The 24,429-nt window shown below is 32.8% G+C and overlaps 2 protein-coding genes across 3 annotated transcripts; one reads left to right on the top strand and one right to left on the bottom strand.

The window, feature by feature from the left end:
- Positions 1-227: 227 nt before the first annotated feature.
- On the top strand, positions 228-8,970 carry LOC140050520 (WD repeat-containing protein 55-like). Its single transcript, XM_072095758.1, has 8 exons — positions 228-362; positions 584-696; positions 2,574-2,674; positions 2,844-3,004; positions 3,145-3,251; positions 4,666-4,765; positions 8,179-8,348; positions 8,597-8,970. Exons 1-8 carry the CDS (start codon positions 321-323, stop codon positions 8,844-8,846), a joined length of 1,044 nt encoding a protein of 347 aa, XP_071951859.1. The 5' UTR covers positions 228-320; the 3' UTR covers positions 8,847-8,970.
- Positions 8,874-23,910, bottom strand: LOC140050519 (cytoplasmic FMR1-interacting protein 2-like). 2 transcript variants are annotated; one of them, XM_072095757.1, is made up of 27 exons: positions 23,810-23,910; positions 22,961-23,178; positions 22,660-22,737; positions 22,269-22,370; positions 20,453-20,634; positions 18,721-18,946; positions 18,489-18,596; positions 17,471-17,686; positions 17,123-17,242; positions 16,786-16,863; positions 16,445-16,659; positions 16,149-16,296; positions 15,878-16,025; positions 15,712-15,794; positions 15,232-15,305; positions 14,256-14,352; positions 14,083-14,159; positions 13,646-13,874; positions 13,294-13,493; positions 12,982-13,069; positions 12,738-12,881; positions 12,553-12,643; positions 12,261-12,464; positions 12,054-12,148; positions 11,692-11,930; positions 10,546-10,693; positions 8,874-10,439 (listed from the first exon to the last, which is right to left on the bottom strand). In XM_072095757.1, exons 2-27 carry the CDS (start codon positions 23,165-23,167, stop codon positions 10,269-10,271), a joined length of 3,768 nt encoding a protein of 1,255 aa, XP_071951858.1. In that variant the 5' UTR covers positions 23,168-23,178; positions 23,810-23,910; the 3' UTR covers positions 8,874-10,268. The 2 variants fall into 2 exon arrangements, with proteins under 2 accessions (XP_071951858.1, XP_071951857.1); XM_072095756.1 differs by lacking the exon at positions 20,453-20,634 and adding an exon at positions 19,902-20,083.
- Between the last annotated feature and the right edge of the window lie 519 nt (positions 23,911-24,429).

Genomic DNA, 24,429 nt, shown 5'->3' with positions numbered 1-24,429 from the left:
CTTATTAGGAAATGTCTCAAAAATCATAATTATGATAATTTGTAATTCACAAAATTTACAGCATTAAATAATCTCGAAACGAAGCCTATCTCGAAGCCCGGCACGGGTGTGAACCTAAAAAAAAAAAAAAAAAGTAAGCGTTGTGAGTGTATTATCCGTCCAAACATTGAGGGCGGGTGTTGATTACGTACGAAGCTTCTAGTTTTCGTCGTATTTCGTAAGCACACTACACATGTTGAGAATTGATCGTTTGTTGATACTGACTATTAATATTATTATTACGCAATCTTTGTTTATAAAATACATTAAAACTTAACGGGATGTCTTCATCCGAGGAAGAGCAAGACGTCAATGAACAAGAGGCATAATTTATTTAACTTTTATGTTGATGTTGACTATGTGTAAAGGTCTAGGCTAGGTCTACTTAGTAGTAGAAGCTAGGGCCTAGTAGGCAGCCTATGTCCCTGTTTCTGTTGTACCTTGTCGACAGAATATAATGCATTTCCCCCTCTTGGTCATATATGGCAGGAAGTGATCATGTATAATAACTAACGTTACTGTTTACAGTGTATTTGTTTTGTAGATTGAAAGTGCTGTACCGAAAGCAATTGAATCACATGAACTTGTTCTAAACCTCGCATTTCATCCAAGTAAAAAAATACTTGCTGCTGCACACATTGATGGATCTGTAAAATTGTAAGCATTTAAATTTATAATAAAATAATACATGTATATTTTTTCCACCTAGGGCCTGTCACACCAAAATCAGTCCGGGCCAAAATCGATCCGGCGGACCAGTTTTGGCTGCCAAAATCAGTCCGTGGGACCATTTATGGCTGCCAAAACCTATCCGGCCGGACCAATTTTGGCCGCCAAAACTGATCCGGCCTGCCTGGATAAAATCGGTCCAGGCAGTAGGACTGTTTTTGACCGCCGTATATGGTCCGGTCTTACAAATATATGGTGCGCAAAATGAGTCATAATGTATATATCATTAAAAAAAAGGCCATGATTAGTCATTATATTGAAAACTACGAGGTTTTATTTGTTATTTTAATATTATAAATTAAGCCTGTTTTTTTTATTATCATTATTAGTAGTAACTCATCAACAATTAGTACTAATTGTTAGGCTTTTTGTATACAATATGTATCTCTGCCTGTTTTTAATCCATTTTGTTCTTTTTAACATCTTCGTTTCCCCATGATATTAAAAACAATTTAATTTATTAATTATTTATTTATGGTTAATCAATCAATATATCAATTCAATACAATTATTATAAAACAATTATCCAATATTGATTAGGCTGAGGAAGGAAAAAGGCCTCAATCATAAATAAAATCTAGCTGGCAATATCAGCGTCTCATACCCGTTCGTGTGAGTGTGTGGCAGGCCGAAATATGAGTGAACACCTAAGTCATGTTTTTAGATAAAATACATTTATTTATAGTATTTATCCGACAAGATAACTTACTAATATCATGGAAAATATTTCTCCATGCTAATATATATCATGGGATATTTTTCTAGCCATAAACATCATAGGCCTAGTAATTCAATTAAAATCGACAGAAGAAAAGCCCGGACCGATTTTGGCAGTGGCGGACTGCTTTTGGCCACAATTTTAGAGCCAAAACTGGTCCGTCCGGACCGATTTTGGCCCCGGACCATATTTATCGTGACAGGCCCATAGGTGACCATTCTTTTGACAGATTGGCCGCCTGGTATGTAAAATATTGTGAACTAGAAAGCCACTCCGAGAGGGCATACCTCCGCCTTATGTAAAATTCTCCTACATAAAATTTCTCTGGTAAAAAATATATATATATATATTTGTGTGTGTCTTAATGCTGTTTGTGATTTAGGCTAATTTCATTACAAGCATGTGTATGCGAGTTTGGTGTAATGGTTATGTAACAAGCCTTTCAATTAACAATAGCTTCAGTTGACTAACAATAGAACAGCAACGCGAAAATCAAACGAGTGAATTTGAAAAGAAATAGGTTTTTAAACTACTCGCATCAAAAAACGTGCACATTAAATCAAATTATGTTTTAAAATTACAAATCACAAATTATAACTCTTGCCTCTTGTTCAAAAATGAAGGTTTTTGGACAAGTAGTTCTCGAGAAAATGCAATTTCAGTTTACTTGTTACTTTAAGACTGCTCGCCGGCTTTTGAAAAATTCTGTCCTATCTTTTAACACTAGCAGGTCTAAACAAGTATACAAAAAAGTGGTCCAGAATTGGGGCTGTGGTCCCAAAATATAATGGAATGGTCCTTGACCACATATCTATCTGTCTATTCATTTTGGTAAAGATCTTGTAATTACTTTTTGATTGAGTAATCCTGCTAACAAACAAACAAACAAACACACGCTACCGATTACATATACCTCCTTGGCGGAGGTAAATAAATAAATATCCTTTCACAGTTGATACAAATTACAAAATCTTACAATCTCTTGCGTGCAATGTAATTTTGTTTTAAATATCTTCTTTACTTGAGGTGTTGACTTTGTTATGATTTTTTTTGTACATTGCATTTTGTATGATGGTTTTATACACAGATACTCAATTTTAGAAGATGAAAGTAAACCTAAAGACCTCCTTCAGATAGATGTGCACAAAAAGTCCTGCAGGGCTATATCATTTTCAGAGGATGGAAAATGTAAGAAATGATATATATTTGTAATTCAGCAGAAATAATACCTCTACATATCATGTACGTCGTTCATGGTTATATTAGCAATTGTATTTTAGTGAGTCACAAGACTGCTCCCTTCATATAATCGGACATAACCTCAGATATAATGTATAAATACACTTCTTTCTTTCAGTCCTGTATACCGTATCCAAAGACAAGAGTATCAGAGTTGTTGATGTGGAAAGTGAAACTATTGGGTTTAAAATGTTAAAAGCTCATGACAGTGCAATATACAGTGTATTAGTGGTGAATGAGAATACATTAGCTACTGGGGATGATAATGGTGTTGTACAGGTTTGTTGTCTATACTATATTCAGTAATCTCACAATACTCTAAATAAACACCCATTTATAACAATCAAGTAATCCCTTCAAATATAATTTTTTTAAACCACATACCATACCTACTTTATTAGAAATACATTTCATTTTAGATGTGGGATACAAGGAAGCAACAGTCAATAATTACTTTTAAACAAAATGAGGATTACATTAGTGACATGGCAACAGACAATGACAACCGCATTCTCTTGGCAACAAGGTACAGCACTACAAAATCAGGGGCGCAGCCAGCAAAGAATTAATGGGGGGGTCAACCAATATGCGAGTATTTTGCGAGCGAAGCGAGCAACCATGGGCTGGGGGCCAGGGGGGCCGCCAAGGGCCCCCGGTTGGGGTCCAGGGGGCTTCGCCCCCTGGAAGCTTTGGCGGTCTAGCGCAATCTAGATCATTTGAATCGGTTTACGCACACACAAATATGACAATGTTAACACTAATAAACTGAAACAAAGAAAACAAAAACAACTCTCATTTTCATTACAGAACATTTTTATATTCCAGGCTGCCACAGACAAACACTTTTTTTCTTGCTTGTTTGTTGATTTGTGTAGAGAGGCTGTAAACTCAGAGGAGGAATCATTTGAATTCCTCCTTTTTCACCAATACAAAAGTTGCATGAAATGAACGCAGAGTTGCAAAAGTTTGAAAAAAGAAATTAGAATGATAGCATGGAGTGATATTATTAAATGAGAACCGTAAGGTTAGAGTTCATACACTGTGCAAGTCCAAGAAGCTATCTTGGCTCCGTGTGTATGTGAGACGCTTTTATCATACCCAGTACATACAATATTTTGTTTAAAAATATACCTATTTTGTTCGAATGTATAGTATAGGTGATAGCTTATACATAATTGTAATAACTAACTTCTAAATTATTATCATACATTTTACGTTAGTTACTATAACGGCGCTCTAGACATCGCGTGATGCATCTTTAAACATAAGTTTGGAACATTCTTCTCGGCTTGGAGACAGAATTCGCGAATGACATTCTCTGTATTAATGTTCATGTTAAAGTGTATGTTCATGAGGCACAATCCCGAAAGCTGCTCATAAGACATGTGATTTCGCAAACAGGTTTTCGTTCTCCACAAAGTCGAAAAACTCCGCTCAGCAGACGTTACGGGAATTGGCCTACGCGATTAGAAGAAGTGAACGCACATTCGGGAACACATCTGGATCCGCTAATTTTACACAGTCGCTTCTTCCATCACTGAAGCTCGGAATGAAGATGTTCGTGTCTTGGCAGATCATCGCACCAAATTCAAGTTCCTTGAAGACTTCTTCAACATTACACTTCACGATAGACTCGGGTGCTACGCCAAATATTTTAAAGCATGACCTGTTATCGGAAGAAAAACGGGTTTTTAACTCGGTTTGTAAATGATCAAGAAGTTGATTTGGTAATAGTGCTCGGTAGTAATCTTCCACAGTATCTCCAGGATGATTTGATCTGTATTGATGTCTCATGTTTTTATTTATTTTTTCTAAAAAAAAGGGGGGGTCAGGACCCCCCCCACTGGCTGCGCCCCTGAAAATGTTAACTAATTAAACAAATTAAAACTTAAATTTTAAATATTTGAGTCAAAAAGTAAACATTGTTTCATTTGTTTCAGTGGTGATGGAACCTTATCAGCATTTAATGTTCGCAGGAGGAGATTTGATATGCAGTCTGAAAATATGGAAGATGAAATGATGACTGTGTCAATAATTAAAGTATATTGTGTTTATTAGTTATCCGCTTGGTATACCAAGCGGATAACTCCTTGTTATTGTATGAGATCAACATTTTTTTTCTGTATTATTAGTTATCCGCATTCAGCGGATAACTCCTTGTAACTGTCCTGTTTCATCATCTTTTTTTTCTGTATTCTTCTTTCTTTCTGTCATTTTTGTGTCACACGTATCTCAAAAACGTGTAAACATAACATTTTATAACTTTGTCAACATGTGGGCATTCACATGAAGTTGTGCACCTGCTATTGTGAATAACGTCAGAAATGCGCAACGTAACTTACGCGTGTTTTTATGAATTTCACGTTTTTAACATATATCGAAAACCATATAACAACGTAAATTGAAACTTAACAAAAGTTTAATTTATATCTTGCGCTAGCTGACTGTGGAAAAAAAATGGCATGTTTCACACGAAGTTACGCGCGCACGCGCGTTTAAAAATTTCGAAATGCGAAAAATCAATTTCTAATCAACTTTCTACGCGTTTCATGTCATTTTGAGCATGTAAAAAATTCCCACGCACGCGCATTTTTTTACGCGCATGGTGCGAACGTAGCGTTGAAAACATTTTTTTTTGCGTGATTTATGTTTTTTCAGCCTTTTCTAGTAATTTTACCAACTTTTAAACAATTTCGACTTAAAACTACGTCATACGGGCACGTTGAATTGGATAATTTACGTGCGTTTTTGATGAAAAAGTTTAAAAATTTGTCAAAATTAAGCCTTTTTTTAAACAGTCATAGATTCTAAACTACATGGAGAACTTTTTTTTAATTACATATTCTAGAAGTTGATGAGTTGTAGATATCGGATCATGAATCAATATGGCTAACCGGACATTGTGACGTCATCGTATGGCCACACGAATGTAAAATATAGGATTTTTTTCTCTTTCGTTATTGCTCATCATATTCAATGGAGCGCATCACGCCTCTCTGTATTCTTTTTTTTCCAAGATTTTAATATTGCCTAGGTCAATCAACTATCTTACGCATGAGTTAAAAATATTTTAATTTTTATGACGTCATCATGCCTAAAAATTATAATTAACAGGGTCATTAATTTCATCTTTACAGTAAATTTTAATCTGTTATTGCTCGTAAGAATAAAAAGTGATAATTATGATTAAAACGTTTTCTGGAAGCTATTGGACTGTAGATACGAATTAATGTGAACATTTTGCCAATCGGATGTTGTGAAGTCATCATATGGCCAGTTGAATAAAATAAGTCGTATTTTCATATTTTGCGTCATAGTTCATCACATTTAAACGAGCACGCATCCATATTCTACGTATTCAAATTTCTTCTACACGTTAATATGTTGTTGGTGAGATAATGTCCTTCCGAAATTGCTATCTTAGTGTTTAATTTTAATACCGTCACCATGTTAAAAATTGGAATAAACGGTGCGTCCCATAATTTCACCTATTCTACACTGTATGTAATATGTATACAGATTATACTGTATATACTATATGACACAAAATAGACAGAATTCAGCACTAACAAGATATGATATTCTTCAGTTCAGGTCATAATGCCATAATCTTTTTCTGTGTGCAATATTCCAACGTATGACGTGCACGTGGCGTTTGTCGTGCGGATAACTAACTCGTCAAAGTGACGAGTTTCATGTCTAGTTCTTCTTTCCTTCCTTCCTTTTTGTGAGTCGCGTTTCTCTAAAATGTGTAAACATAACATTTCATAACTTTGACAACATATGGGCATTTACGTGAAGTTGTGCACCTCCTATTTTTGAATGACGTCATAGTTGCGCAACGTGACTTACGCGCAATTTTATGAATTTCAATGATTGATCATAGATTAAAAACCAAAAGTCATTTAGTATTGACACTTTGACAAAATTTAAGTCATATCAGGGGCAAACTTTCTACGGATTAAAAATGGCATGTTTCACAAGAAGTTACGCGCACACGCGCATTTAAAATTTCAAAATGCGCAAAATTAATTTCTAATCAACTTTTTACGCGTTTCATGTCATTTTGAGCATGTCAAAAATTCCCACGGGCGCGCAATTTTTTACGCACGCGGTGCGCACATAGCGAAAAAACATATTTTTTTCTCTTGAATTATATTTTTCAAGCCTTTCCTAGTAATTTTGAAAACAATTTAGAACTTTTCCAGTTTAAATAACGCCATACGAACACGTTGAATTAGACAATTTGTGCGCGTTTTTTATGAAAAAGCTTAAAAAATCATCAAAATAATGTCTTTTTTTAAACAGTCATAGTTTCTAAAGTAAACCGTGAACCGTTTATTTTTATTACAAAATCTAGAAGTTGATGAGTTGCAGATGTCGGATCATGCATCAATAAGGCTAAAAAAACATTGTGACGTAATCGTATGGCCACACGAATGTAAAATATAGGATTTTTGTCTGTTTCGTTATTGCTCATCACATTCAATGGAGCGCATCACGCTTATCTGTATTCCTTTTTCTCCTATATTTATATATTGTCTAGGTCAATCAACTTTCTTTAGCATGAGATAAAAATATTAAAATTTTTATAACGTCATCATGCCTAAAAATTTTAATTACGTGGGTCATTAATTTCATCTTTACAGTAAATTTTAATCTGTAATAGCTCGTAAGAATAAAATGTGATAATCACGATTAAAACATTTTCTGGAAGCTATAGGATTGTAGATACGAATTCATGTAAACATTTTGCCAATCGGATGTTGTGACGTCATCATATTGCCAGTTGAATAAAAAAAGTCGTATTTTCATATTTTGCGTAATAGTTCATCACATTTAAATGTGCGCGCACCAACATTTTACGTATTCAAATTTCTTCTACACGTTAATATGTTGTTGCTAAGATAATTTTCTTCAGAAATTGCTATCGTTGTGTTGTTTTTTTTATGACGTCATGTTAAATATTTGAATTAAAGGCAGGTTCCATAATTCAGTTAATATGTCATATAATATACAGTAGTACAATGTACACCAGCATAGTCTCTGATGTGAGCAAATTGTTGTTTGCCGCCCTCTGTATCATGTAGAATTAATGTCTCCTTTTATACACAGTGTACTGTATAATTATAATACGTTAAAAACTATAATAAGAGGTGGTCCTGTATTTTCGTGCACGTGGCATCTGTCGTGCGGATAACTAACTCGTCAAAGTGACGAGTTTCATGTCTAGTTATAATTACGATTTAAGATGAAATGATGACTGTGTCAATAATTAAAGTATAGTATATTGTCTTTATTATAATTACGATTTAGTATTTGTATAGCCTCGCCTGAAATAAAAATTGTGTAACTTTATACAGTATACAGTTAGGAGGAAAATGGCTGTGTTCATGTTACAAAGTGAAGTTTTCCCCTGACTGTATAACTATTTAATTTATACTTTGTTTCAGAAAGGGAAAAAGGTTGTGTGTGGTGCAGGAGACGGTGCTCTCAATTTATTCAACTGGAATGAATTTGGCAATATTAGCGATAGATTTCCTGGCCACCCAGAATCGGTAGACACATGTGTAAAAATAAATGAAAATATTATTTGCACTGGGTCTGTTGATGGAACAATAAGGTATGTTCAAATGCCAATTTTATACGGATTTTTATTTTGTTATTTTTCCAATACAGGTGCCTATGGTAGCATTCAATAATTGCACTGTCAAGTGGCTTTTCCCAATAATACTAATAAAAGCATATACAATATTTTAAAATGTATAGAAACACTGTCAAAATAAGACATTTCTATGCAGTATAAAATGTATTTTGTTTGCTTTTTAGGGCAGTAAACATATTACCAAATGTATTTTGTTTGCTCTTTAGGGCGGTAAACATATTACCAAATCGTTTTCTTGGAGTGGTCGGAGATCATGATGAGTTTCCAATAGAATCAATGGACGTGTCACATGAGGGCGACTTATTAGCAAGCTGTTCTCACGACCAAAAAATTAAATTCTGGAATATTTCCAATCTGGAAGACATTGAATTCAGCACAAAACAGAAAGCTAAGAAAACGGACAAAACAAAACGGTTAAAAACAACAAGAAATAATGATTTTTTTGCAGATTTATGATATATTTGTATGGATAAACTGTGACTACTTTACTTGAAATAAGTGGTAAATGTGTTGAGATTTATGAACATTTTGTTTTTAACCTGTATGACTTTACAACAAATGAATTTTAATAAATACATAAACAAGTAGTAGTGTTTATTTGTTTCATCTGTACATTTGTTTTAATCAATAATATAAATTCCACCATTGATCTACACAAGATGGTTACTAGTTTTCTTTGCTGTAATATTATTATTCTTAATATTCTTGGTGTTGTTTAGGTATTTTAAGCATACAATGTCATCGGTGGAAAGAATCTGATACATGGAGAGCTACCTAGAATTATACTGAACCAACATGTGGTTTAGTGGTGGACATATGATCATCCAGTGAAAATAATTGTACATATATTATGGATTTAAAAGAATAAAACAGGATAAGTTACTCAAAAACTGCCTAAAAACAACAAGGCAGTGCATATATACAAATTGAAATCATTTACTGGGTACAATGTGCACTCAGTAATATAGTAGAAAAGTGTGAAAACTAATAATCAAGTATTAATATTTTATTTCTTCAGATTATTCCGCTGTACTACATATCAAATAGTTATAAATCACCCTCAATCTTTTATTTACAGTATTTTGGGTTAAAATTAATTATAAGTAAAAGGATAAATGCATAAACAAAAATCAGTACAAAATAAGTTAGTCTATAAATAAACTTCTAGATTTCATTAGAACACATCACTGTCCTTTACGATGTGATTACCAAACTATAAGGCCTATACTGTTATTTGATCAAACAAAATGTAAAACTATAATTTTATTTATGGTGCTATTTGATACAAATTGTATTTGACATTGATTAAAATACTCAAAAACACAACAAAATTATTGCATGGGTTTTTTAAAAATGCAGTACCAAAACTATCAAGATACCATTGTATTTGATGATTAAATAGATTATTAAAAGTTTCAGTCTTTTTTTAGGTATCCATATGGAATCATAGATTATTAAAAGTTTCAGTCTTTTTTTAGGTATCCATGGAATCATAGATTATTAAGTTTCAGTCTTTTTTTAGGCATCCATATGGAATCGTAGATTATTAAAAGTTTCAGTCTTTTTTTAGGTATCCATATGGAATCATTTCAGGTTTTAACTGGTTTCTTACAGTTAGATTGGTTGTTGTTGCATTTTTACATGATAATCACTTGAGTACAATTAGGGTAATCTGTAATAATTGAACATTTTCTAGCATGTCATCATATTGAAAATCTTCTGAATTTAGGAAAACATGATATTATAGTGATTATAGTATCTAAGAATAATTATGAAGTAAAAATTAATTTGTTGTAACTTGAGTAGCCTTGAGTAGCATGTGAAAATGCAACCTGCTTATTTTTAATACGTAGGCCAGTTTACAGAATGAGGTTGATTCTAGTTGGTACCATCAATGACGGACTGATGAACAGGTGGCTGGTAACACCTAACCTGTTCAACTGGAAGGCTATCACTGTCTCCAGGCTTTAGGAATTTGTGCAGTACAGCAAATACCTGGTTGTTGAGAAGATGAAACTTCCTGATCCTATCCACAAGCCGTTTGATTGACTGTAAGCATATAAGACACAATTAAAAATCTTAACTAAAACAAAATTGAAGAAACATATAAGCTTGAGTAGAACAATATACTTAGTAAAAAGTTATCAAGACTTACAATTCCATTAACATCAATATCTTTAGTGTCCACTTCATTGACTCGCAGGATGTGATAGCAGAAGTCTAATGCTTCAAATCTTCTATGTTGCCCTAGCAACGTAATCAAGGCACATCCTGCCCAGTGCAAACCTTCACCAAAACATTCTCTGTAAAATGTTTGTCCAAATTAAATATCTTTTTTCCTCCTAAATAACTTATAAATAACAAAAATCAATAGTGTACTACTTACTCTGTAGTGAGCTCCCCTTTGGTGAGTGGTAGACAATATCAATAGTGTACTACTTACTCTGTAGTGAGCTCCCCTTTGGTGAGTGGTAGACAATATCAATAGTGTACTACTTACTCTGAAGTGAGCTCCCCTTTGGTGAGTGGAAGACAATATCAATAGTGTACTACTTACTCTGTAATGAGCTCCCCTTTGGTGAGTGGAAGACAATATCAATAGTGTACTACTTACTCTGTAGTGAGCTCCCCTTTGGTGAGTGGAAGACAATATCAAAATTGTCTTCCACTCACCAAAGGGGAGCTCACTACAGAGTAAGTAGTACACTATTGTCAATAGTGTACTACTTACTCTGTAGTGAGCTCCCCTTTGGTGAGTGGAAGACAATATCAATAGTGTACTACTTACTCTGTAGTGAGCTCCCCTTTGGTTAGTGGTAGACAATATCAATAGTGTACTACTTACTCTGTAGTGAGCTCCCCTTTGGTGAGTGGTAGACAATATCAATAGTGTACTACTTACTCTGTAGTGAGCTCCCCTTTGGTTAGTGGTAGACAATATCAATAGTGTACTACTTACTCTGTAGTGAGCTCCCCTTTGGTGAGTGGTAGACAATATCAATAGTGTACTACTTACTCTGTAATGAGCTCCCCTTTGGTGAGTGGAAGACAATATCAATAGTGTACTACTTACTCTGTAGTGAGCTCCCCTTTGGTGAGTGGTAGACAATATCAATAGTGTACTACTTACTCTGTAGTGAGCTCCCCTTTGGTTAGTGGTAGACAATATCAATAGTGTACTACTTACTCTGTAGTGAGCTCCCCTTTGGTTAGTGGTAGACAATATCAATAGTGTACTACTTACTCTGTAGTGAGCTCCCCTTTGGTTAGTGGTAGACAATATCAATAGTGTATTACTTACTCTGTAGTGAGCTCCCCTTTGGTGAGTGGAAGACAATAAACAAATTGAATAGCACTCCAAAGTCTGTGAAATTCATTGCACTCATCAACATTCATAACACCATTAGCAGGAGGTGGGCCATGCCATATTGGATCATCCAAGAAACTCTTTATTCTTGTCAGTACAACTTCAAAGAGTGTCAGGCCACAGCATAGTCTCTCCTTTGTCAGAAGATCACCTTCTTTTGAGTTTATTAATTGCTGAAAAAATATAAGTGTAATTTATTGACTTTTAGTCTATAATCATGGGGCATATATATTATGAATATAATAAAAACTGCTGTACGTTAAAAATTTAAAAAAACTTGAAAAAAAACCTCTTACTTCTTGCGTGCCATACTTTTCCATAACGGCAACAACTTGCATTGGGGCATATTTCTGTTCTAACTTCTTAACCTTTGTTTCTAGTTTGTCGCCCTCTGAAATATAATACATATACACAGTACATAATAATCAATACTTAATATTTATGTTGTCCACAATTAATATAAATCACAAGGCATGACAAAATTAAAATGCTGGTATACTTACGTTGTAGAAACTGTTTAGGAATAATGTTCTGGAAAGGTGCAGCATGTAGAAGGTCACACACTTCCTCAATTGCAAGGTTCTGTTCAATTAGTTTACAGAACAGAATGCTGTTGCCGACCTCACGGAAGCTCTGAAAAAGGTTGGTACGTACATCTGGATACTGTACAATGTCTTGAAGTTGCGCTGCATAGTAACTAATTACACCTAAAAAAACAATCAGTCTTTAGATGGAGGCAAAATTCAATTTTTTAATGACCCATTTAAGTACAACAAATAGCAAAGACTAAATTACCTGGACAACCGTACGCAAACTTAGGTAGCCTGCAAATCTTCGGCATTATCTCCATTAAAATCTTTACATATTGAAGAATTGTTCCCTGAAGCTGTAATAAGAATTTATGTTTTTGTTATCTTAAAAAAAATCATAAATATTCAATATCCATGGTTACGCTAAAATTAAACAATCATCTGACTTACTAAACTCTTGACAACTTTCAACAGCTCTTCCATGACAACTGCTATACCTTGGTAACCTAGCAACCGTACCATAGCCTGCATGTGAGGTGCTCCAACAAAGTTGTTGTATAGACTATTTATGTGACGGAATGCTTCATTCAAATGCTAAAAAAAAAGTTATACATTAAGTGAGATAAACATTTACTTCTTTCCAATAAAATTAATAATTGTCTTAATCTTCTACAGTAATAATTTGGAAACTTACTTTTGATCCATAGATGTAGGAGGGCGCTGCTGTTGGTGGTCTTTCTCTATTTAGGGCTTCTGCTAGTGACAATGATGTTCTAACAAACCTAAAGAAATTTTAAAAAAAAGTTTAAAATCAAAGATAGATTACACAAAAGAACAAAACCTAATATAACCAAATGTGTGGTATTCAACTTTGAGAGATAATAGGGAGGTTTTGCAACCTTACGAATACGTTAACGAAAACGGATACGTCACGTTGACGTATCCGTTTTCGTATTCATAAGATTGCGAAACCTCTCTAATAGTAACTAAAATTTAACAAACTCACCTATCTGTAGAAGCATTGTAGCAGAAGTTCGGTAAGAAGTCATAGTTCAACTCCCAGAAGACATGAAGTGTTATCCTGCCATACGGAGCTAGGACGTTGTGGTTTGCTTCACGAAACATCGACTCAAAGTCATTGAGCGTCATGTGTTTACTGAGTAGCTGGTGGGTTAATCGGTTCACCTCATGAAGACAATCAAGTTCCTAAATAAAATAAAGTGTTTTAAAACTTGTAGCAGAAATAGCACTATAATCAAAGCATAGCGTAAAAATATGTGTAACTGGAATTTGGTTACTGTGTATAATATTAAATTTGGGTGAAGTAGCCACTGTAACTTAAGACTCCATAAACTCACCATAACACCAGTTATGTCTCCACTTTCAAACCTGGCAATGGCAAGGTCCAGACTTTTTTGCATTGCTGTATTGATACGTTGTGTGATCAATCGGTTCATATCGATCGACCGTCCAAGGAGCTGAAGATGGCGCTGTCTCAGCAACGTTGTGTACTTGTTTGGATGTGGGAATCTGATAGTGATATCAAATTTCTCACATTCTGCTCTGAACCGCTTGTCTAGTAGAATACTTAAAACAAATTTGTACAACATTTAATATTTGCATTCTTTTGTTGTATTTTTATAATAAGTTGTTTTAAACAAGTTATTAATATTATTATTAACTTTATTGCACATTAAAGCAGCTCTGATGGACGGTGGCATACTGCCCCAAATCAACCCAGAAACCCATTCACACCACACCAATAGTTTGATATAATATGGGTAAGTGAACTTACCTGCCAGCCAACGCCTTGTAATGTGCAAAAATCTGATCACTAAGCTTATAAACCAACTGATCAAAACACAGGTTAACCTAAACATAGATGAAACAAAGCAAAATGTGAGTGTGAAAGAATATTGATTACATCACTTATGCACACTTTAAGCAAAATAATATGTATATACACACCTCAGCTTCAATTTCATCATAGAGATATTGTTTCTTAAATCGTGTAAGGGCATATTGAGCACTATCACTGTACAGGTCTAATGGATACAATATGTACCTATTTTGGATAAGAAAGTAAAAATAAATAAACATTCAATTATTGATTTGTTTCAATTCATAATAATAAACATAACATAATAAAATTAACCTTATTTCTTATAAATTACAGAGGAAAGAAAAGTAGGAAAAGGAAGTAAAAACTTCCCCAACTTCATTACTAAAATTAAAGACCCCTTCCCTGCAATTTTGGACGTTTTTTGGAAAATAATACATATATATCACTTTAAAAACATTAAACCATGTCATTCCTTGTCTTAAATGTACGTTTTATGGTAAATTATGATAAAAAGTGAGAAACAATGCACTACCTAAGTAGCTCGCGGCGATCGACCTCTCGTGGACGGTCTTAGGCCTAGCTAGGCTTAGTTTTGTAGGCCTAGCTGGTAAACATCGATAACGTACGAACATCGTACGCTAGCTATATACCTAGCCTGACGTTGTATAGTTGCTGCATTAATTGTCTTTCTATTTTTGCCAGACTCTGTTGATACAAATTGGGGAAAACCCGGTATTTTCGCTGAAAAGTTAGGAGTCTTCCATTTGTTTTGGCTTCACGATCGATCGAAAAGTGGGCGAATTACAGGTGAAAAACAAAAATATCAATCCGCGCGCAATGCATTTTGGGATTTATAGCGGGCCGCTATAATTATTAGAATCGATTTATTTTTCACATTTTTAACCGTTTAAAGACGAAAAAAGTTATTGCAATAGGACCATATAGTATTATTTTTACATTAAATATAGTTTGTGATCTTAAATTAGATCTAAAAAACGTAGGGAATGGGGCTTTAATATTGATATTAATATATATAAACAATGTTAAATTTAAACGCCTATAATTACTTAAGCACTTATTGATTATATTTGATATACATACTCCATCATTGAAGCATCCTTGGTCTCTAGAATGTGGTCGGTTAAAATCCAGGGCATTGACATCTCAATTGGAAACTAAATCAAACAATGTTAACATAAGTAGACATTATAGTAAATGCTATGGTATGCTTAAATCAAGCACCAATCCTAAAGTAGCTTAATAGTAAATGCTATGGTATGCTTAAATCAAGCACCAATCCTAAAGTAGCTTAATAGTAAATGCTATGGTATGCTTAAATCAAGCACCAATCCTAAAGTAGCTTAATAGTAAATGCTATGGTATGCTTAAATCAAGCACCAATCCTAAAGTAGTTTTTTGATTATAGCTCCTTTCAAAGGGCTTGTTTTGTATGTTATATTATATACATTTTATATCAAATTTTAGGAAGTTTCAAACTTTAATTGTAAATTAATTTAACTAATAAATAACACTGTTTAAATTATTTATGCTTAATTTATTTAAGAAACTTTATTAGAATACCTGAATTCGTTCTCCCATTGTCATCTCTAAAAAGAATTCTCGATACCAGAGTTGAGATAAATCACAGCATTCTTGTAAAGTTTCTGTAAAATAAAAAGTTTAGTGTTTCATAAATCAATCACAGAGATAGGCATAATGTTATGTTTGTAGAATAATAAAATCATACCTGAAAAACTGAGTAGGTGTTTGTAGAAAAAAGATCGTTTATGGAATGCTTCAATGATGGTTAGTGACTTCTCATCCAGATCCTTGCGCATTGGTTTCTTTCCTTTATCCCAGAATATTGACTCTAGCATTGTACGCATCATGTATAGCTACAAAATTGAAAACAATGTTGACATATAATGTATATATGTATAATAATATAATTCAACTTAAACTACAAAGATAAAATGTAATTAAAAAAACAAAAACAAATTTGGCAATAAGATATTTACCTGTGTACTGCTGGGTCCAACCGTCCTCCTAGGAACTTGTATACTGTAACCAGTTTTGGGGTCTTTATCACCCTTTAAGCAAGGATCATCATTGGGTGCCATACCATTATGCCAATCACTGCATGTCTGTCTGATTGAATGAAGAACTCTAAAAACATAAAGTTTCCATATTATTTGAAAAATGTGTGCTCTTTTCCCCAATAATAAAAAAATAGCAGTACATATTATAAGAGATTGCCAATTCGAATTAAAGAAAGAATCAAAAACTTTTAAGCTATATGAGATAAGTAAATTACGTTTCTAAAACATGTTTCTTTTTCTTGACTGCAAGCCTCATTGGTTCTCTCAGCTGAAGTTGGACAAAGTCTTGTATTTCAGCATAAACTGTCCTTACAATGGCCTCATAGAATACACTTTCCATTCGGTTCATCAGCACTTGTAAACCCTTTATTGCTGCAATTACTTCAATCAATGCAAACTTCTCATTGCTGCTGTAGTTGTATCGTGTTGACTGTAACAAATAGTTAACAATTACTGTACACTTCTAACATTCTGTTTATTTTCAAAATACATAAAAGTAATAATAACTATAACACAATAGTTGAATAGTATTCAGAAATAAGCTAAAGTAACTTACTCTTTCATATTCTTCTGCATTTTCTGGGATGTTGGGATTTGATCGTTTGTCAGCGGGGTGGATTAGCTTCCATGAATACTGAAAAACGTAAAAAATATTTTACAATTAAATGCACAATCAAAATAGACTAAGCATCTCGGGCCAAAATAAGCATAAAATAAATATTTCAATTTATCATTTAATTTTAATTGTTTCATGTTTATGTCTTGTCATGTTGTATTTTTGTGAGGGTTCCTAATGATCAGCTTCGGGTGGATGGACCACCCTAATAAAATGTTGTTAAAATAAAATAATAAATAACAATTTCTCTCTTTTAAAAAAATATAGTATTTCTTACCAACTCAGCAACAAGAGCTGTCCAATGACCTAACAGCCGTAATCCTCTTAATGCTAGATTGTAGAGAGAAGCATTTTCAGCATCGCTTCTTTGAGTATCTTTTTGTGCTGTTGTAACTTCCTATTAATAGATATAATTGGATGTTAGTCACAGACAGTTACATTTTAAAAGAAATTTTAATAAAGCTCATTCATAATGAATTAAATAAATATATATATATATATTAAATATAAGCTACTGTATATAATAACAACAAGTTGAACTAAACTCTAAGATTACATTTATGTACTACAAGCTTGTTTCGTTGTATGTCCAGCAAAATGATATACTGTAGAAAAGCACACATACCTTGTTACTGTGTGTAGCCAATTCACTTATGTACCTCGTGTGGTGTTCTCGTACATTAGGTAATTGTTCTACTATGTTGTATTGTGAGGTATGACTTAAACTGCCACTAGCATCTACACTCCATACTGATCGATGGCTCTCAAAGTTCTCACTTTTCATGATGTAGGAATACAAGGAAATCTGAATATCACCATATAATGGTACAACTTCCAAGTGCTGTGTTTAACGTAAACAATAGTATTACAGGGAAATCTGAATATCACCATATAATGGTACAACTTCCAAGTGCTGTGTTTAACGTAAACAATAGTATTACAGGGAAATCTGAATATCACCATATAATGGTACAACTTCCAAGTGCTGTGTTTAACGTAAACAATAGTATTACAGGGAAATCTGAATATCACCATTGGTACAACTTCCAAGTGCTGTGTTTAACGTAAACAATAGTATTACAGGGAAATCTGAATATCACCATATAATGGTACAACTTCCAAGTGCTGTGTTTAACGTAAAAAATTGTATTATAACCAATTATACGTTGAATAAAGAATGATTTATAAACTATACTGTCATACATCATTAATGAGCTATTTAGTGTTTGTTGATAAACAATCAACTCTCCTTGCCTCTCTTTTGATTTATAAACTATACTGTCATACATCATTAATGAGCTATTTAGTGTTTGTTGATAAACAATCAACTCTCCTTGCCTCTATTTTGATTTTCCCTGGTCCATGCTGTTTTTTTTTTTTACATAACGTCTTAAATATTAATTTATTTAACCATTTTGTTTTGTTTATTTGCTATTTTAATTCATTTTTTCTTCTTTTTTTTACCATCATTTAGCCTATATTATATTTTATTTCTGTTAAAGGAAAGTCTTTAAACAGTGATTGGGTTCGCTTTTGACAATCCTGGCCTTTTTGTTTCATTTTGTATTTTTTATGTATTCTGTTGTAATTGTAATGAGCCGATATTAAATAAATCAAATCAAACAATGTAAAAGCTCTGATACCTTGAAAAACTTGTCAATTTTAGACAGACTGAACTTTTTCTTTCCACCATCCAATTTGTAAATACTGACATCTTTTCCATCCATAAGATAAAGAGCAAAAGCCATGACCTAAAATAGAAGACAATCCATAATGAATAAAACAAAGACTAAAACTTAAGGAAACAAATAAGGTTTATCATTTGGACATTTTCTCTTTGGTCAGTATACAAAACTTTAAAAACCAAAAACTAACCTTAAGTAGCATATGTTTTTCCTGTGGTAGTACATATTGTTTGTTTTCATACATATCAGAGCATATATTTACAATGTCAATCAACAGTTCCTCATGACCTTGGATTTCCTGTATTTTACTCTTTAAGGTCGTTGTAATCTTGTCGTTGATAGCTAAAAATAACGTCACATTCTGCGATTCTTGGATAGACTGTGGCGTGGACATGCGCTTCAGAAATTGAGCAGCCCTGTATAACATAATACATTACTGTGATTTGCACTGTTTTGTCTAAAATACCAATACAGTACATTCTAACAAACCTAACATCTAGAAAAAAAAGGTAATATGGTATCGTGATTTCATTCAAATTAATATCGTAATAATAAAAACATGCAGTGAATAATATTTAGCAAATCAAGGGTGTAACTGAATTAGCAGAGTAAAACAAAAGACAACAATGACACAAACATTTCAAAAACAAAGGATAAATTGTCCATATATTTCAAACATACTTGTACATAAAATTGATAAGATAAATATGTATTTGTTGTAAAAGGCATTATGTAGAACAAAAACAAAAAAGATGCAAATTGACTTTAATTTTAAATCAATGTTTAAAAAAAAGCTATCGGAAAAAACAATAATTAATAGATTATAAATTTCATTTTAACGATTTAATATTTGTATATATTACTACATAGCAAATCAGAAGCCGATATTTGTAGCACAAACTAAAGACTGAAATGAAGTTCTTTCATGCTAAAAGAAATAATTGTTGGTGTATTAGAATTAAAGATGTATTGTCCCCAAAAACATGAAAACATTTTGTAGTTTTTATTCACTTTCGGTAAAATTATTTTAATAAAAAACAATACCATTTGACCAGAAACCCAATGACTTACAGATTATGGGTTTTCGTGATTAATGATCACACCAAAACAAAAAACTCAAATTGTTTAGATCCATTGTTTGGAAGTGAATACCGAATTGTTATTAAAATTATTTTCATTATTTTTGCAGGGAGAAAATATATCTTTAACAGTGTTTAGGTTTTTGAAGTATTTTATGGAATATATAAGAATATCAATCTATAGTACTAACTCTGCATAATTTGACTGTTATTAGTGTAATATTAAATGCACATGCACAGTGAGATGATGTATTTAATATGGTTAGCGCATAATGTGTGCATGTTCTCAAACCTTCTATATTGAGCATAATCATTCTTGATACTGGCTTTTATGTTTTTAAGAGCATCTAACACTGCAAACATGTTCATGACTTTGCCAAGGGTAAGTAAGTATGCCTCAGACACAAAATCTTTGCGTCGTTCGGGATGTGATAATCGCTGAAAATCTCTGTAGAATAGATCTATGGCTTTTTGCTGAAAGGAATAAAGCAATATTAGACAAAATGTTAGGCATATCCCAACATTTCTAAAGAAAAAGCACAATTTTTAAAGAAGAAGCAAACATCAACTGAGACAGTTTAGTTTTTAAATAGAATAAATTATCTGATTAAAATACGCTTTAATCTGGAAAATGATAAGCACAGAGAAACAATTACCAAATGATCATTCTTGTAAAAACCAAATAAAACTGACAGAGTTGAAGCTTGTGTACTACAATGTGAAAATGGATCACAATGAATGAATGCATTTTGAATAGAATCCCAAACTGTCAAGCATACTACTATGCATTTCTCATGAATCAAGCACTTTGTATGTAAGAGTTGCTAATGAATTATCCATTACCTTTTGTAATGAGAATAATCATTTCGAATACTGGCGCGAATGTTCTTGATGCTATCAAGCACCATGAACATATTTAGACATTTGCCAACCGTTAGGAGATACGACTCGGACACAAAGTCTCTACGTTTCTCCTGGTTGCACAAACGAAGGAAATCAGCTGTAAACAAATCTAAAGCTTTTTGCTGAAATTAAACAAATTATTATTAATCATAATCTTTAATATGATTTCTGCACGTTATGACAATTAACAAATGTATTATTTTTACCAGCAAGAGAAAAAAGTAATATTTAATTCCTTGTTTGTTTTGTTTAAATCAAACATGGTACTGTATGAAATCTGAGCAGGAACTAAGTGAACATAATCTATTAATAGTAGTTCATATTTGCTTTCCTTTGTATTGGTATCACTATCCCTTCCTTTTTAGAAATATCATGATACAAAACAGTTAGCCATTGCAACAATACTATTACAGGTGGTATTCTATTGAGAAATGGCTGACTTTCCATTGAAAATATAGGATGGCAACTCTTTAAGTAAAATAATCTACAGAATTCAGGGCATTTTTCTTCATGTTATGTTTTAGCAACGTTTCATGCCAGTTGTTAGGACAATAAATTTAAGATTTTATCATTTCCTTAGAGGAAATTAAAGAGGTTCCTTTGCCAAATATAATTAAATAACAATTGTATCCCCTCGTGGTCAACTATCTAAAAAGCAGTCCTTTAAAAATGATTGAAGAATAAGTGTGTGAACTGCTAAACATGGATTAAGACTTCTTCAAGTTCAAATTGATCTATGTTATGATAATTTAAAAATAATACTTTGCCTCACGGCAACCTATCATTCTCAAATTTTGTATCAAATATCAATTTAAAATCTTTCTTTTTTTTCTTTACTATATGTCTCATTATTTTAACTATGAATAATTGTATGGTAATTTATAAACACAGTACTACTATAGCACTGTGTATGCTTACTTAAATAATTTATTCCAATGTAGTTAATAATTTAAACAAACAAATTGTCATCCATTTTTTAACAACAAGCAACTTTTGGAAATTCTATTAAAAATGTATTCACCCTTCAAAAATATAAAATAAAATAATTTTGAATTGGACATTTTATAGTTTAAATTAAAAGTTAAACATTATTCACTAACTGCAGAAAGAAAAGGCAAAAATAATGATTTCACTTATAAATAGACAAAATAAATGGTTATAAACAGGCTTCCATTTTTTTCTCCAGTTGATTTTTGTTTAATCCGATTTTTGGTCAAATTGATTACTTTGATATTAATATTCAATAAAAAAAATGGTTTTAAAATCATTTTTTTCAGGGGACAATCTTTAAATAGCAATTGTAATAAATATCAAACGGTTGATTTAAACAGCTATGATTATTTCAGCAATGTTATGCGTTTAACAGTCCAGTGATGTTGAATAGAATGTTATCAGATTTTAAAAAACTGAGTTGGTAAACACAATATAACAACAATGAATACTGGCAGGTACTTGGAACAATAAGCCATTAAATGCAGCTGGTAACAAAGGGGCATACTCTACTATTTGGACCAATTGGACAGTGGTTTTTATACAGGGAAATTATTTATCTTGATCTTTTAAAGTTGGTATGTCACTAAACAGGAACAAGCATTTTATTTTATACTTCAATTTTAAAACTCTGTTTCCTTAATTACTCACTCTTATGTACTATGCTACTTCACTTGATAGTAATAGCTAATAGTACTTTCATATAATTATTACTACCTTTTTTTCATCTTTCAATAGTAACATTTAAAACAATTTTTTATCTTACCTGAAAGTAAAACAGACTGACAAGTTTAGAAACTTCTGGTTCAAGTGCTTCAACAAACTTTTCATAGATTTCTACCCTGTTTGGTTGTTGGTTTGATTTTATCTAAAACATAGGGTTATATAATAATTATACCAACTACAGGTTAAACGAATGGATAGTGTTGAATATATGTTTAAATGAGCAACATTTAAGGCTTGTCTAATAATGGATTAATCATAAAAGGTTTACAGTGTCTAATGTTATGTTTGTAATATGGATTAATAACCATTAAAAGGCTATATCAATTTTGCATTATTATGAAATGTAATTAGGACTGTGACCAGGATTTTCATACTGTGTATGTCCATTTGTTGGTTAATGTTCCAAAACAGATTGTTTAGGTTTAACTCACTGCAGGCATGGCGCGAGAACAACTCCTCCATGTGTATAGCATCACAGCATATTCATGTCCTTCTTCAAGCAGTTTGTTCTGAATAAAAGTATTAATTAATCAATCACTTTTTTTACTACAGTTTAAATGAAACAAACAGATAAAAATGGGCATAGTCTTATGAAAAATATTTGATTCTCTATATTAAAATGTATTGGGTGCAAATATTTAAATAAATTTTAACAGCAAAAAAGACACCCTTGCAGCATTAAATGGTGGTTGGTAATTTTCTTCAGGATTAAAAAAAGGAAATATATCTCACCATTTCAGAGTGGACAGTTGCTTCTTCAATATATCTGGACATCCCAGTTACAAAAGCTGCCCTGTCCTCAAAATTGGTGTCAAAGTTTGCTTGGTATGTAATTGACACAGCCGTAGCCTCGATACATGGTTGCTGGTCTGGTAGAGGGAGCTCTTCCAACAGGTCCACATTCGAAAGTGCATCTTCCAAAGATACCGTGGCTGACATGTTGACACGGTCTACGTGAAATTACAAAATGTATTAGTTTTTCGTAAAACAACTTTATAAAAAAGGCCCTAGCCATGGTCAAACTTTTCCATTTATTCCTAAATACTGTAGTTACTAAATTTTACATTTAAAAAAGTAAAAGAAACACATAACATTTAAAATATGAATTTGTTATGCTTTTATTATATACAATGGCATGCAGTTTTATAAAGAATAAAGTTAATCCAGCTGGTTCAGCCTATTATGATGAATGATTATTAATTTTTTATGAACATGATTTACAATCAATGATGATGTATTTATTGTCTATCTATTGTAGAGAAGTACAGTATAGATAGCCTTTATAACTAGCTTCGTTGTGAATGTGCACCGCCTGTGTTTACTAACAACAACAATGCTAGAGTAGGTACAGTATCACGAGTACACTTTCTAGGCTTACCACCTAAATTCATTCTATTATTTACACAGCCTCTGTACCAACTCAGAAAGTGTCAAATGCATGGCTTACTGCACCAGCCCTGCCAGTCTCTTTTTAAGCGAGCGTAGCCTAGACTTGCTTTGTTTGGAAGTTTGATTTATCTTAAATTCTCGCATGTGAAATAACTGATATTGAATGCTATTGAAGCCAACTTAAATGCCTACCTTACAGTCGGTTTCCTTTAATGAGAATGTAACCCCAAAGATTTAAAAAAATGCTTCAACATATACAAATGAGCACCATTTTATGTGTCCACACCCTTGCAATATAAGCAACAACACAACTCACAGGGTTGACCATATTTCCGGGTTAGAGAGGGCGCTCTATAAACAAAGCCGAACAAACATAGTACAGTACTCGAAAACCCTCGCACAGTGCGCTTCCTCTTTTTCGAAAAGGATCCATCTCGATATTTGCAATAATAACCTCGAAAGATTCTCATCTCTAAATCAAGCCAACTAAATACCCCAAGATGAGGCTCCTTTTCGAGACTGTATTTTGTAAAGATGTATTGTCCCCCACAGAAACATTTTTTTTCGATGTTAACTTTGTAAAAAATGGCATATTCAAAGTCTGATTTTATCAACCTTCATTTTTAATGTTTTCGGGGGACAATTAAATACATTTTTAATGTCAAAAGGTCCACATTATTTATGGACCCAACAATCAACAAGCCACATAAAATATTTTACAAGAGTGTTGTTTTCCAAAATGATAGGCCTACTGTGATTGCAACTTTTCTTCTTCTTTTCTGCTTCCTTGGCAAATCATGTAAAACAGAAGG

Source organism: Antedon mediterranea, chromosome 5 (assembly GCF_964355755.1).
Source record: "Antedon mediterranea chromosome 5, ecAntMedi1.1, whole genome shotgun sequence".
In the NCBI taxonomy this organism is placed as follows: Eukaryota; Metazoa; Echinodermata; class Crinoidea; order Comatulida; family Antedonidae; genus Antedon; species Antedon mediterranea.
Note: the sequence above shows the minus strand (reverse complement) of the source record. Positions and strands in the feature narration are given on the sequence as shown.